The 15716-nt window shown below is 39.9% G+C and overlaps 2 protein-coding genes across 5 annotated transcripts in view; one reads left to right on the forward strand and one right to left on the reverse strand.

Moving 5' to 3' along the window:
* The first annotated feature begins 322 nt into the window (after positions 1–322).
* On the forward strand, positions 323–2679 carry LOC123979737 (fatty acid-binding protein, intestinal-like). Its single transcript, XM_046063757.1, has 4 exons — positions 323–435; positions 845–1017; positions 1374–1481; positions 1587–2679. The coding sequence occupies exons 1-4, from the start codon at positions 369–371 to the stop codon at positions 1635–1637; spliced, it is 399 nt and encodes a 132-aa protein (XP_045919713.1). The 5' UTR covers positions 323–368; the 3' UTR covers positions 1638–2679.
* Positions 2680–8703: 6024 nt separating this feature from the next.
* LOC123980024 (RNA-binding protein with multiple splicing-like) overlaps positions 8704–15716 on the reverse strand; it is a 35496-nt gene continuing 28483 nt past the window's right edge. For all 4 annotated transcript variants that reach the window (XM_046064174.1, XM_046064173.1, XM_046064172.1 and 1 more), the window contains 2 exons: positions 11628–11747; positions 8704–11027 (listed from right to left, as the gene is read on the reverse strand). In XM_046064174.1, coding sequence (XP_045920130.1) covers positions 11711–11747 — 37 coding nt within the window. In that variant the 3' untranslated portion in view covers positions 8704–11027; positions 11628–11710. The remainder of the gene's footprint in view (positions 11028–11627; positions 11748–15716) is intronic.

The raw sequence follows: 15716 nt of genomic DNA on the forward strand, positions 1-15716 counted from the left end.
GCCATGGGCAGCCATACAAATAGCCCACTCAATTTTCCCCCCTCTCTCCTGCAGAACTGTGTGACACTGTTTAACTGTGCCAGAAGCACCGAGAGAAGCTGGCCTCCAGTTATTTATGAGTTTATCCTCGAGGTCATGCAGCAATTGCCCTACATTTGACACAGTCTTTAAATGGCCACATCAGCAGCCAGATAATCAGTGAGATAAAGAAGGGCATCTTCCATGCCAGCTGAGGGAGGTGGAGGTTGGGGGTGGTTGATAGGGAAAAGGGAGGGGTGTGTATAAATGGAGGCCAATGGGTATTCACAATCCCACGGTCTGCTAGTGCTTCATCACCAGCTGCCTTCAAACCCAGCAAGCCTGCAGCCATGGCATTCAACGGAACCTGGAAGGTCGACCGCAGCGACAACTATGACAAGTTCATGGAGCAAATGGGTGAGCGTGTGAAGACCTGAATGTGTAGATCACTCTGAATGGGTCACTAAGGTCATGCTGTACTTCAGCTCTTTGTTTTTTCCCCTGCTCTTTCTGGCCTTATGATCTAGTTTATAAAGGGCAATGTGTGTAACTGTGTCGTGTGTTATATATTTTTTGACATTGCTGTGTGAGTATTACAGGGTGCAGTGAGGCGTTAATATGTTGGAGGTGTTTATGGTGCTACCCAGAATAGCAGCAGTAGCTAAATTAAGATCTTTCTTTGGACTTGGACACAATACTTGGAAAGCAGACTACATACAAATCCAAAAGCAGTATTTTGTTTTTTCACTTTTTTGTCACTTTGGATAATTACCATTTCATCCCATAATGGCACCAATCCAGCTATTTCTTCTGTTTAAATATTAAGGTATTAATGTCATGAAGCGCAAGCTGGCAGAGCACGACAACCTCAAGATCACCATCGAGCAGACGGGGGACAAGTTTCACATCAAAGAGTCCAGCACCTTCCGCACCAAAGACATCGACTTCACCCTGGGCGTCCCGTTCGACTACAGCCTTGCTGACGGCACAGAAGTCACAGTGAGTGCCCTAAAGTGCTTCAGACATTATTACACCAACAGCAGAAGCTGGTCCAGGTGCTGTTTTGTAATTTCAACGCAACAAGAAATGGTTTGCTTTAGGAAAAAATGCTTTATTTTTTAAGATTGATTGATTCATCGCTAATGGGGAAAGTGGAAACCAAGCCAACTAAAGCCAATGCTGAAAGCAATGAAAAAGTTCCAGTGAATAATTACTTTACAGTTGAAGTGGGATGCTGGTTTACTGAACATGGAAAACTCCTTCAAAAACAAGCAAATACTGCCAAATTTACACAAATGTAACAAAACATAAGCGCATTAAAGAGCTTCTAACACCAACTGTATATTTTTGACCAGGGTACGTGGGAGCTGGAGGGTGACACGCTGAACGGAAAATTTACAAGGAAAGACAACAACAAGGTCCTGACCACCACAAGAGCTCTGGTGGGAGGAGAGCTTGTACAGGTCAGTAGGCCCAGATGTGTTTCATCAATAATATGCAATATGTTAATATGTTTTGTTTCAATAGACGTCTCCAGAACGCAACACACTTCTCTCTTTCCCCCACAGAGTTACAACTATAATGGAGTGGATGCTAGGAGGATTTTCAAGAAGCAGTAACCTGGAGTCTGAAGTTCACATATTATTTTTACATAGGTGACACAATATAGATTTGTGTTTGTTTGTTTTGTTCTAACAATGAGATGAGTAGTTAAGTCAAGTGTATTCTTATGGGATTCTGCTTCACATGCCTCAAAAATGTTGACATTTTCCTGAGTTTTAAGAGAGGAAGAGTTGACCACAGCACTGCACTGCACTTATCAGTGTAAAACATCTGGAAAACTAAATAGGTAAAACCCCAGAAACTGTCAAATGAACAGGTAACACGGGTTCAGTCAAACATGTTATACATTAACTTTACTTAACTACATGCAGCTGGGCAGGCAGGTGAACAAAATCAGATAATCAACTGAAAAACCGAAATGTGTGAGATAGGGGGACCACTAAAGGACAGAAAAAGAACCAATATCCCAGAAATGGCTAAAAGTTTGGTCTTTCTTTATCCATATTTTGAGACATTTGTCTCTGAGATTTATATTTCCTTTCGAATACAAAAGAGGAGGCTGGAATTTCATTCGTGTTTCTTCCTGCATTGAAAAATTCAATAGCAGCATGTGTCTCCAGAAACAAGGTCCCTGTTCACGCTAATCCAAAGAGAATGTGTTGTCAACAGTTTTCAGAGGAACTACTTCATTGCTATAATGTAGTTTCTGTGAAAACTGAAAAATGCTCATGTGTTTATGGATTATCCAAGGTAACTGTTTCTAGAAATGTATGCTACTGGTGAATTTTTTTAAATGTCATATTTAATGATGTGATTTATTGTCATTAGAAACAGCTAGAGATAAACAAAACACTGTTTTGTTACAATATGGGCTAACTTACCCTTAAATGTCTTCAGTAATGAGCATGAAATACTGTATATTTCTTCAAACAGATAGGAAATAAATTTGCACTAAAACTAACTATATATATTATATAGTTTGTAACAATAAAGCAAGTTGTGTGTGTCCCTTAAGTCTAACAATGAATTAAAATTTTTAACAATAATTTATGGATTGTACTAAATGTGAGTGAAGTTTGATGAATAAATGATGAAAGTCTACAAACTTGCAAGTCGTGTTGCCTCCAGGTCAGATGTCAACTGTTATCAAGACACCATCTATCGAGCACAAAGACCATGTCTTGGCGATTACATTTTATGAGGACTCTGAGGATTACCACACACCGCACTTTACACTGGTCACATGATGACAGCAGGGCCTCGTGCTGTCATGTGCTGGCCTTTGGGTGCTATCCAGTAGGTCCAAACAGCTAGACAGAAAAACACACAAGTGAATAGAGTCGTTCTCACATGATGGGGTTATAAAAATGCTCAGGATAATGGCATTCATTCAGTGTTAAAATGCTCATGAAGTAAGTGGATTTGGTTTTCAATGGTGAAAGCAGAAGAAATTAAGCGTATTTATGCACTGAGTCTCTCTGACCACAAGATGGCAACCTGTGTCTACTTTTACTTTAGAGCGGCACAAGGTACTTCAGTATGACAGCTGTACTGACCACCATTATTTAAAATGGTTTTAAAAGACTTTTGGATCAGCACCAATAGGTTTTAGGGCAAAAAGAATACATACAGAAACGACTTGATGGAGAGACTTTGCTGCATGGTTAAATCATGGGATACCATGGTTTGGTAACTGTTGTAATGGGCCGTCAATGAGTGTTGGCCTGCAATAGTTTTACATTTGAACCAGCTACTGTTAGTGATGTGCTGCGTTTTCCTACTGCATATTGAGTGGTTACATCCATTCTATGTTTTACAGATGAGCAGCGTAGAGCTGATTATCATCTAGATATGGGGAGTTCACCAGGGTTGTGGACCAGGGATATGTTTCATGACATGTATAAGAGTTGGGCAATGGTATCGAAGCACAATTCTGGCAGGAAGAGAAAACAAATGCATTAAAAGTTATTTATAAAAAATATGAATGCTCACAGCATGTCAAAGCTTTTACTCACTAAGATACAATTATGAGGAAAAAAGTCAAAAATTTAACTCACCATGAGCATTTAATTTTTTATTGTGACTAACTTTTCATCTGTTTTGTTCTTTTCCAGGCAGAAATGGGCTCCCATGCAATAGGGTTGAAATTTATATTATATTTATGAGAATATTTTCCATCATACATATATTACAAATGTACATGCAGTGCACTCATTGTTATGCATCATATCAGACAAATGTCTTCAAACATGTAAAACAAAAGCATCAATAACTTATTTTGTTAACTTTTAACCAGAATTTGCTTGGTATCATTCATCTAGACAACATCATTTTGTAAAGGCTCATGTCATCATGATTCCAATGTGAGATGATGATACATGACAATATTGAATCTATGTTCAGTCCTACTATGTACATCTTTAAAGTTGTAAAGCTGTAAAGTTATTATCATCCCTACAGACACCAGTCCAAACCTGGACAGCCTGAGATGATGTCTAGCATCAACCGATTGCAGCCCCCTACTGAGCCCTGAGTGGCAACCTCTTTCATGGAGGTATAAATCCACCGCGCACAAGGCTAATCTGGCAGAGGCGAGGCTGCTTTGAACGCCGGTTTGCCCCTAAACCCACCATGGGGAGTGGAGTCCTTTGAGACCCCTCAGATGCTGTGTGGCTCGGAGGCTGTGAGCCTGCAGATTTTTAGTGCACAGGAAAATGTGTTGGTGGGGCCTCCTTTCTTTGTGTTTGGTTATTTTGTCCAAAGTGATTTTCAAGCTTTCCATTATTAAATTAACAATACTCAAATACTGTTGTGTCGAATCCTACAGTTAGTACCTGAAGTGTTTTGGCACACAGCCATCGTTTACCTTCTCATGATTGTATTTAATGAAAAATCCAAATATTAGATCCAAAGATCCAAATATTGTGTACATTCAGTGTATAATGATCTAAGTGATATCTATACATTTACTCAAGTACCGTACTTAAGTAAAATTTTGAGGTTCTTGTACTTTATCTAAGTATTTACATTTTACGCTACTTTATACTTACATGCAGCTACATTTCAGAGAGATTAATTCTGTATTTATAACTGCACTACATTCATCAAATATAGTTACTACTTACTTTTCAGATTAATATTTTAAATATAAAATATTTGATCTGCTTATAAAATATGATGCCTCATAGCATATTATAGCACCCCACAGTAAATGAAATAGTTAACATTTGCTCCATCTTGACCAACTACAATACTGAGTTCTTAAATTTGGATGTTACACTTAAAACGGATGAAGTTGATCAAAAAAGTTAATTATTGCTATAAACCAAAATATACAGCACTATAAATGCTTCTACTAACGGAGTAGCCTATATTTACATTGTGCTATTGTTACTACCAAAGTAAAGGATTTGAATACCTTTTCCACAGTTGGTTATGGGAACAGTTGTGTAGTACTGTAGATGAATGCTGTAATGTATTTTCATAACCATTAGGTAGCGCTGTGGAGCTCTTTATTTTCTGAGAGAAAGGGCCTCGGTTATTCTATGATGTCATCCTCAGTCGAGTTATCATATGACACACGCCCTATTTGTACAGACAGACGCACACCCCTACATAATTATTGAGTCTCAACTCAGATTATTAAAATAATATCTCTCTGTACTTATCTGAAATCAAAGAGAAGACTGTAGCAACATGAAATGTGTGAGAAACAGGACAGTAGTGGGAAGAGTTAGCCTTCACTGTTTTGATTGCTGTGAGACTGAGGGAGAAGGGGGCCACCCAAGGGAGAAGGAAGAGGATGTGGATGAGAGAGGAGGAGGAGGAGGAAAAATAGTGAGGTGGACAGAGGAAAGACTGAGAGTGAGGACGAAGGGGGCCGCAGAAAGGACAGTGCAGGAAGATAACACTCCTCGCCCTCCTCTTCCCCCACGGTGAAATCAAATTCACTGACTCACTCTGAAGTCGTCAGCTTATCTGGACGAGAGACGATCATAAAAGACACAGCCGCCTTTTGGCCAGTCACTTTTTAGACAATGACTATGCAGACCTTTGCAGATACATTATGCAGCCTGCTGAATGATGAGTCACCAGTTAGTCAGACCTGAATACTGTATCAGAGATTGTCAAATGCCTTCAGACTTGGTAATTATTCAGGATTCATGTCACTGTACATGCTCAGATGTGACTTTAACCAGCCTTGTGAATTTGGAAGGGTTATTATGATGTAGTATGATGATGATGGCGATGATGATTTCCCAGTTACAGTTTTCAAGTTTGGGATATTTGACCAGATTGTTCAATATAAGATCTCTTCCTCCTTTGAAACATTAAATATGCTGGGATTAAATGTATAACAATGTCTGAATAGTATTAGACAATCTAGATGTATGTAAGTAAAGTGCTTCTTAACAAGGTAAGACTCTTGGGCAATCCAAACCGGGTGGTAAGGGTCCCCCCACAGGGTTTGCGATACGATTAACGGGATAGGGGAGAAACAAAACCATATTTCCTCAAGTATTTTTGGTCTTTTAATAGGCCAGCCTTTATTAGACAAGAGAGAGTGAAGAGTGACAGGAAATGACATGGCCACTATATTTAAACCTTGCGCCAGCAGAAGATCCCAACATATTTCTTCTGGACAAAATGATGCTTAGTTTTAGCCAAGCTAGCAGCTAATAAGAAAATATCTCAACAACTCTTGGTATGGGTTGCCATGAAATGTTGTAGAGGGGCTTATGGTCCCCAGGGGATAAATCCTGTGATCCCCCGACTTGTCAGCTAGTCCGCTCTAAGATGGTCAACAATATCTGCTGAACATCAGCATGTTAACATGCTGACATTAGCATCCAGCTCACAGCTTGACTGTAGACATCTTGTTTTTGACCATTCTCTACGTTAAGAGAGTTTTACCCCCTTAAGGTCTCTAAAAATGACAACAGGTGGGTCACAAGTAGATTGCTTAATTTTTGGGAGGCAAAAGTCAAAAAGTTTTGGGAGCTAGAGCGTTAAGTTGATCATGGACACTTATGTGTATAGTAACATAACGGGGTTGCTATTACAGTGAGCAGCAGTAAATGTTTTACTGCAATGAGCCAAACAACACAGTTGATAGGAAAAGGACAACAAACCCAAGGCCTGATGTCTGAGTAAAGGATAAATCCAAAACGGAGAAGAAGACACTTTTAACTGTAGTTCTGGCCATTCAGTGCAGGGAAAACACAAACACATTTCAGCAAGGACCTTTGTCTTTGGAAGAGGATGAGTGAAAGGGGACAGAAACACCTCTTTAATGGACTTGTCAAAGGGAGTAACAACATTACAAAGTGTTGCCAGTTAGGCGTATGCATGCATCCAGAGTAATATGTGCCCTTGCCTACATGCATGTACACCCATGCATTTTTATCCCCCACTCTGACACCCTGTATGTAACCCCTCCAGGCATGGACTAGTGTGTCATGTGAGAAGCTGGTGTGTGCCACCTGGTGTGATTGAGCAGAGTAGACATAAGAGTGGAGACAGCGAAGAGAGAAACTAAATTGGCTGTGGCCTCTTGTCTCAGGAGTAGCCAGCCCCTGGGTTAGGTGGGCTATTCTTATAGAGGGCAGGGAGAGGTCCCCAGCTCCCCTGGTACACAAACCACTTTATAGGATCCCACATCATGTTTTGATGGCCTCCTGGGATTGTGGGGGAGGTGTTATCCAATGACAAGTGTGACAGAGGAAGAGGAAATTGAGCTTTACACAGGTGGATTTCTTTGTGGGTAAAAGACAACTTCTAGGAGCAGTCAAAATGTCAATATTTCGTCATAATTCCCTTCAAATATGGAGCCCCAGATCTGACAAAAGGTGTCAATCAGTTGGTCTCTAATGGTCCTCTAATCAGATGATAAAATAAATTAAATCTTTCAGTTTTTTTGTCTCCTATTTAACTTTTACCAGATATTTTATTTTTCAGCCCCTTCATTTCTGATATTTTGGGATTATCTTGCCCTTCCCTATTTTCCCCAAGCAACATTTTTCATTTTCCTCACCAGATTTACAGTTTTTTTTTTTATTTGATTATGAGAAGGGTGTGTCTGCAGGACAAGGGTTGGTCCAGGGTGTGTGTGTATTTGTGTAGTGGAGCATTAATTAAAGGAGAGCATGTGCAGGGGAACTTCAAGGGGAATGAGTTAGCTTAACTGAAAAGACTGGTGGCTCAACACACAAACCTTTTACTAACTACACCACAGAGTGCACTAAATGCTACTGATCTATGTACTTTATTACTGCAGAATCAGAGTATGAAAGTAACTAGCAATTTAGCATGAAAGGTAATGCTAAGTTAACTAGTTAATGCTTAGACTTTCAAACTATTGTCTTCACAACATTATCACACAGTCTTAAACTAACGTTATGTTTCTCCTAATGACAGACCTCAGTGAAAATAAGTCATGCAATTTAGGTTTTCATATGTGTATTGTAAATGAGTGTGATTTAATGTTCCCTTTTCAAAAAGCCAGACAAACTGAACTAAAAATGTAAAAGTAGCCTTAGCTAGTTTACATTGTCAGCGTTAGCTTGCAGGTTAAAATGCTTTCGCTACCGTTTCAAGAGTTTATCCAGGGCTACAGAAGTTCACAGGACAGACTATGGGTGATTACTGGCACTGGTGGTGAAATTTAGCTGTAGTAGGTAGCTGGCTGAGAACATGGATGTTTTAAAACTGAAAAGGCTGGAGGTCAATACGAGGGGTCACGTTAACTGAATATTCTCCGTCACTGACTCAATTTATTTAACAATACTGGGAAAAATCTAAAGGCTGTTTGTCATTTTGACAGATAAATGCTAAGGGCGATCTCCGTAACGTTAAGTAAGTCACATGCAACACTGTCAATAACCACATGTAGACCACCTGTGCTTTAATGTAGTTACCAGTGTTTTCACTGAAGCTAGCTAGCCGCACAGTACTCAGTCCAGACACACACACAGCTTATCCAGTAAGCTGAAGTAGCAGACAGATAGCAGACAGATTTTACAATTAAGTATTTTACTGCAGTTTGTTAGTTTTGGGGCTCCATCCTTCATAGAGCCCAACCACCATAAAATTAGGAAAGAATAAAAAAAAATGTAATCATGATAGCAGGGATGATGTCAATCTTTAATGGCAGATGGCCTGAAATGTCTTCATTTAACATTTTCATAAAAACTTCTCATTTTGATCAACTTTTTTGTTTCAAACAAACAAACCTCTGCAATTCACTGAAATACAGTTTCTCCTTACAGCGGCAAAAGTACATAAATATAAACAGTACTGTATGCATTAGGAAAAAAGAAAAAAAAGAACACACACATGCCATGAACATGCACAGAACACACAGGTACGCACATGGTATACTGCAACGAGAAGGGAATATTTCTCATTGACAAAAGGGAGGGATCATCATAATAATTTCCGGGAACTTCTGTACCGTACTGCTGGCAAAACACAAAGAGATCCATTCGTTCAAAGACCATGTTTTTCCTCTGGATTTCACAGTGAGTTATGTAGGTAAAACAGTATTCATATATCAGATACAAACACAAAAAAACTCTAGAAAATTACCAAATGAATATACAATTAAACTTACAATAATACTTACAATGAATTATATGATGGGCATCTTCTATGAACTTTAAAAACATAATACCCATAAAAACACACACGCACACACACACCTTATAAATACTTGTTCTAATAAATTTGGTGCCACACTTGGCTTAAAAAATATCTGTAAAAGCAAAAACTGCTTCAGAAAATCAGTTGATATTATGTGCATATTATTATTATTATTATTATTAATAATTACAAACACTGACTATATGAATCAACCACTCCAATAAGATTGTACACACCTGGGCTAAACATTACAGGGGAAGATTGTTTTCCTTACAGTATTTCATTTTTTGATTGTCACATCCCTGTGAAATGTGACTTAGCCTTATCAGAAAACTACAAGAATCACGGTTTGTTTTTGTAAGAACGCGACATGAATGAGAATTTTGGCATCAAAATGTCACAGAAATATGATCACTCGATGATATGTCAAACAGCAAAGACGTTATTGCAGGCCCAGAATACACAAGATTACAAAAGTTTTTTTCAACACTCCAATCATTACTATGTAAATTCAAATTTTACAAAAGCAGGTTGAATCACGTTGGCTCCCTAAAAATAGACAAAAGACACAAATTGCTTAAAGTGAATATCCTTTCAGATGCAGAGTGGCTCTTTGGAGCGACACCAAAAGAGACATGCAGCAAAAATAATGTCATACTTCATAAGAAATCAGATTGAGGACTACAAAGCAGTCAAAAACGGAATAATTCCACTAGCCTAGATAGCTCTCCAGTGTAAAAAAAAAATGCCTTTGGTCTTTGTTTCTCTATACTGTGCTGCTGTCCTCCTGCTACACAATGAAGGAGCAAATCCCTTATTATAGCAGGGCTCAGTCTGCCATGTTTTGCAGTCTCTGGGGTCACTCTACCTTCACCAGGGATGGCTTTTTCCTGTCAACGCCTCTTTTAACACATCTGATTACCTCAAACTGCAAAATTCTGAGCTGGATCAGGTGTGTTTTGTCTCACTCAAGAGTTAACATTGACTGCCTAGGTGAACCAAAGCACATCAGACAAAGCTAACATGTTTGCTTCATCAGGTAAAGACACCACACAAAGACACGTATGAGAAAACCTAAATCCACACGTGTACGTAGAAAAGACAAGAGCAAACCGTCGACAGGACTGCTTTGGTATAGCAGGGCGACTTGGCCATTTTACAATGGCACAAAACAGGAAGGGCAAAAAAATTAACAAAACGTATGAAAGTTCCTCACACACTTTAGTACAACATGAACCAAACAGAAACGTTTCAAACATCATCCTGATTACAAAAATACTTTTTTGTATTTCTTTAAAATATCTAAAAATGTACAGCATTGTTTTTTTCCTCCTTTTTTTTGCAAAGTCATGCTTCAACATGTATTTAATAATCATAATAACATTAATATGAATGATATACAGAATAGTAATAATTATAGTCATATAATAACGTTACCCGGCAACAATTTAGCCACACCTCCACACGTCTGGCCGCCTTGCAAAGTTCCTGCATAAAATGTGTTTTGCACACCTTTTGTGGGCTGTCTTTACACTTGCATATACAGAATGCACAGCAAGGGACCTGCTAACGTTAGACAGGCGATGCAGTCAACTGGTAAACAAAGGGTGTGTGCGCCTTTGTCGTGCATGCCCGGTACCTTTCATGGAGGTGTCAGAAGAGGTGTAGCCAAAGCGCTGCCGGTAAATCTTGAGTATGTAACAGTATAAAAAAAGAGTTGGAGGGACTTTGGGGAGGGTGGGGTGCTTGATGTGTGATGGAGGCTGGGGTCTAGTTTGTCCTGAGGCCCATGAGGCTGCTGCTGCCTAAGAGAGACACAGAAAGAGGGATGCAAGAAAAGGGTTAAGGTTGCCATAGTCACTGCACATGAACCTTATACACTAATGAAAACACAGGGGATCGTGTGGAACTGTTGCACAACACAAACACATTAACACAACCATAGAATCGCACACAGGAAAGTAAATGCTCTAGTGTAGACATACATACAAAACATGTTTCTTTTTTTCTCCTCAATTTCTTGCACTTGCCCTACATAATGCCAAGACCACACACACTTTTATCCCACAAATATCTATCTGCGATTCTGGGTTTGTTTTCATAACATTTTCTGTTGAGTAAAAGCTGAAACATACACAGGTGAGAGTTGAAACGCTGTCAACACGGATTGGAACGGCTATGTTCATTCCAGCAGATGTATTTGGCTGTGCAATAGCGTCTCCCAAAAAACATAAAAACCAAAAAAAAAAAAAACACAACTGGGCTTTTTCCACAAATCTACACTTTCAAATCAGACTCTGCGGCAGAAGGGAAAGGCGTGCCGCTTTGGTGGCGAGGTGCGATTTACACCTTTTGTCCTCGCCTGCTGGGATCAATGGTCGTGAAGTCTGAGCCCTTAAACTCACCGACGGTACGCTGCTCTGAGAGCTGGAGTCAGGTCAGTCCTCCTGGTTTCTAATTGGACAAGAGAGGCAATCAGCAACGCCCGTCACAGCCGGCCACGGCCACCATCACACATCAGGAACCTGGGGACGCAAAGGAGTCAGAGTTTTACTTAAGTGAATAAGCTGCAACAGCACCCTGACTGCTGGTGGAGCGTTTCTGTTGAGGCTGGTTTATGTGCTGATTCGACTTTGTGGTCATATTTTATCATTTATGTTATTGCATCCAACCACTTTATATTCATGACTTTAGAAACGCCCACACATTTGAAACTTCACACCACCAGTTTGTAATGCTGGCTTTTTGTTAGCATGTGTAGTCTCCAAGCCCACACCATGATGACTCAAGTGATGTCTCTAAAGTAATTCTCTCACACTCAACAAAGCTCCTTCAGAGCCAAAAGACACTATACAACACACTCTGACTAGGAAACTGATTACGACATGTAAAATCAGGTGACTACCTCTTTAAAAAGACTGTTTTGCCAAATCTTTCAAGCTCCAAGTCCAGCTGTGATAAACAGGATGTCAGCTGACAATAGTCTTAAATACTTGTGTTGAACTTCTGCCTAACAACCATATCTCCCATGACCCCCCACCATCCACCCACACCAGCAGACCAAAGGGAAAGGTCAAACGCTGCGACCCACTCACCCAACCCAGATGTATCACCAAAAATAGACATCTCTTGGAGACCGTGGTAACGCAGGTTCAGGGGGGTTACAAACTCTTAGGAACAATAAACAATTAGTAAACCAAACATGACCTTAACAGAAAGGAAGAGAGAGGCAGACTGTTGCAGGCACAGAAGGAACACAGGTTGGGAACTGTTCCCCGTTCAGAGAACAATGCGTTTTTGAAGGGGCACGGCTGGCCTAGCTAATGCCCTGTTGCGCGTTCAATCAAGGATAAGGGAATCGATGCGTTACACAGCCGCTTGGCTAAGCTGATGCGACGCATACTTCCAGACCACCCTATTTGTTACGGCTGAGACACCAAGGTTAAAGATTGGGTTGATCATTGAACATGTCTGTGCAGATTAGGAACAGGTTTAGTGATTTGCGGGCTTAATGTGTTACATCCAATAACTGGGCCCAGGCGCATAATGTGAGATAGGTAAACAAGTGGTGTTTGAGAATGTGTGCTCCGTTTCCTCGTTTTATTTTCAGCAAGGCTTCATGTTGCAAATGTTCCTGCCTGTTTTATCAGTGATCATCGATCTCTTTTAAATGAAGAGAGAGAAGAGAAGACTTGTTTGAATTTATACCCAACATTTGATAGTGCTTTCCTCTAGCTCTCCACCATCCATAGCCCATTTTAAATGGAGTATACTGTAGTTAAACAATCACTTATACTTTATATTCATCTAGCCATGCTGCAAACCATGCTGCTGTGTTTAGAAAGTTGAACGTATTTTTCCCCTCCCATTCTGGGAGATTTCATTGTTTTTGTGTAATCCATCATAATGAACAGCAAGTCAAGAGTTAATTCTTGTCAAAATTAGAGCCAGATTGATACGTTTGCATAGCTGCTATTATCAGCCAATTTCAGCTTGATAACTCCACTGATAAGTAACAAGAAAATGTAGTACAGAAAAGCCAAAGATGTATCTGAGACAGTGTCTCCATAACATAGTTTGTCCAGAAATTTTCTATACAGTATGTTGGTCACAATTCTTTAATAACCAATATAAGGGTGTTTTTTTTTTATCAAACTGGTACCAGGCTTTATAAAGAGTTTATGAGTGATAACTAATGGCTTAATTAGGTTAATATATAAATTACCAAAGCTTAATAGATCAGTTGTAAGCCATTAATGACAACAAATTGTAAATGCTCTGTACTTGTATAGCACCTTTCTAGTCTTTTTGACCACTCAAAGCGCTTTTACACTACATCTGCATTCACCAGTCATACACATTCATACACTGAGCCTAAGTGCTCAAACGGAAAGTAACATTCACACTTTCGGAACACTGGCGGAACAGCCGCCAGGGGCAAATCGGGGTTCACTCTATCTCCTGAGCCACAGCCGCCCCAACGTAGGTTCCCATGTTGTGAAAAATCCCTTTGGATGGTGTTTATCTTTTCTGTTTGATGGTAATGTTGTTATAAATGTTGGCATTCCATTAATAAATGCTAAATGAGTTGTGTTTGTCCTGATCCGCAGCCCTTCTCGGGAAGTCATACTATCCAATCAGCCAAAGGGTTTTTTTTCCACAACCTTCACGAAAAATCATTCAATAATCTATCTTTATTAACTATTTATGAAGCCTTTTGTTTGTAAATACTGACAAATATTTTGTTATCAGATTTAGAGCTGAAATTATCGGTTTATTAGTCGACTGACAGAAAATGAATTGGCAACAATTTGAAGACATTTTCTGACATTGTATAGAATGAACAATTAATCAAGACAGTAGAGACTACTTTATAATGAAGCTAATAGTTAGTTGCAGCCCTAAACTACTGCGCTTCATATGGTTTAGATTTAACAAATTAAGATGTACAATATTTCTGTGATGTTCAGAATGAAAAGGGTTTGTGTAAATGCATATTTAACTGACAGTAAAATATTAATATAATTTTAAAATATTGCCTTTTTTAAAAACGTTTTTGTATCAACCTCAAAAATTAAATATCTGTTATGACATGATCAAAATTACATTACTGATGCAAGGTAAGTCAGTGCAGGTACAGCAGCTACCCAAACCAAATCAAGCTGCACTTAAACCATTTTGCCCTGCAATAATATAATGTTGACAAAAATGAATGAACACTCTGTGTTTATAGGAGTGTTTCAAAAGTCTTCTAACTGATTTTCATGCCATAAGGAAAAAAATGTAAACCCACAACGCGTGTACTAAGAATACACTGAAAAATGTAAAACGGTCGGGCCCAGTTTCAAGAATGGTCAGTGTAAATGTAAAGTATACCTAATTTGTAATTAAGGAGCTAAATCGTGCAAACACACTCGTCCTTTAAAATTTCTACCTGATTTCTACCTGTGCAGCATGGCCATGAAAAAGGGCCTCATCTGAAGCCCCTTTAATCCGGAGAAAAGCCTTTAGGCCCTGGCCGTGTTTCTCACATACCAGCAATAGCTGCTGAAGCTGGGTGGTGATGAACACAGCTGCTGACATGTATCTAGCTTCTGAGACCCGGTGCAGGGATGAGGCTATACTGTATGTGTATGTGTGTGTGTGCATATGTGCGTGTTATGTGTCAGTAGGGGGTGAAGGAATAAAGTTCCACTTCCTTATTAGAAGGGGCCCCAGCTGGCCCTCAGCTCTCCAGTGGGAGTTAGTCCAACATTGCACGGGAACCACTGGTTTTGTCGGGCTATTGGCCAAAAAGCTCCTCAGGGCAGGCAGCCAGTCCACACACACACACACACACACACACACACACACACACAGTACACTCCCCCACCATGTCTTGTCAGATGGAAAATCCGGATTACCTTTCCCTCCAGTTCACTAGGCATTAATGTCCACTATTAGGTTGTCTTTGGATGCAACTCTGTGCCGGAGCATGAATGTCAAATATAATTCAACTTCACAAACAGTCATATAAATGACTAGCCTAAGCCTCCAGGGGAATTACAATAACAAAAACTAACAATGTAATATGTTTTTAAAGCGTCAACACTGGGTAGCTAACCGTTTCAACTTGAAGTGACACGGCTGTGAATAAAGTTTTCCCTTGACAGACATGCCAGGTGATTAGGACAACTTTTTACCAGCCATGAATAAAGACCCCTGAACACTACCTCACCTTCAGCTGTTCACACGCACACATTCAAGTCTCCCACGGTTACACTTCCTACGGCAAAGCCACATACTCTGGCCGTGAGTGGTCCCCGTCCGTCAGATGCCGAGACAACCACTGACCAACCACAAGCCTCTCAGGACTGTGGAGCTGTAAGCGCCTTTGAATTCCCATTGTGAAGGTTTACTGTCACCAGGAGCCTTCGGCATGAGTAACGATTCCCAAATGCTGCCTCTTTTTGAATGCACACAACCAACCAATAGCAGACAGATTGTACAATAGT

The sequence above is a fragment of the Micropterus dolomieu genome, linkage group LG12 (assembly GCF_021292245.1).
Source record: "Micropterus dolomieu isolate WLL.071019.BEF.003 ecotype Adirondacks linkage group LG12, ASM2129224v1, whole genome shotgun sequence".
NCBI lineage: Eukaryota > Metazoa > Chordata > Actinopteri > Centrarchiformes > Centrarchidae > Micropterus > Micropterus dolomieu.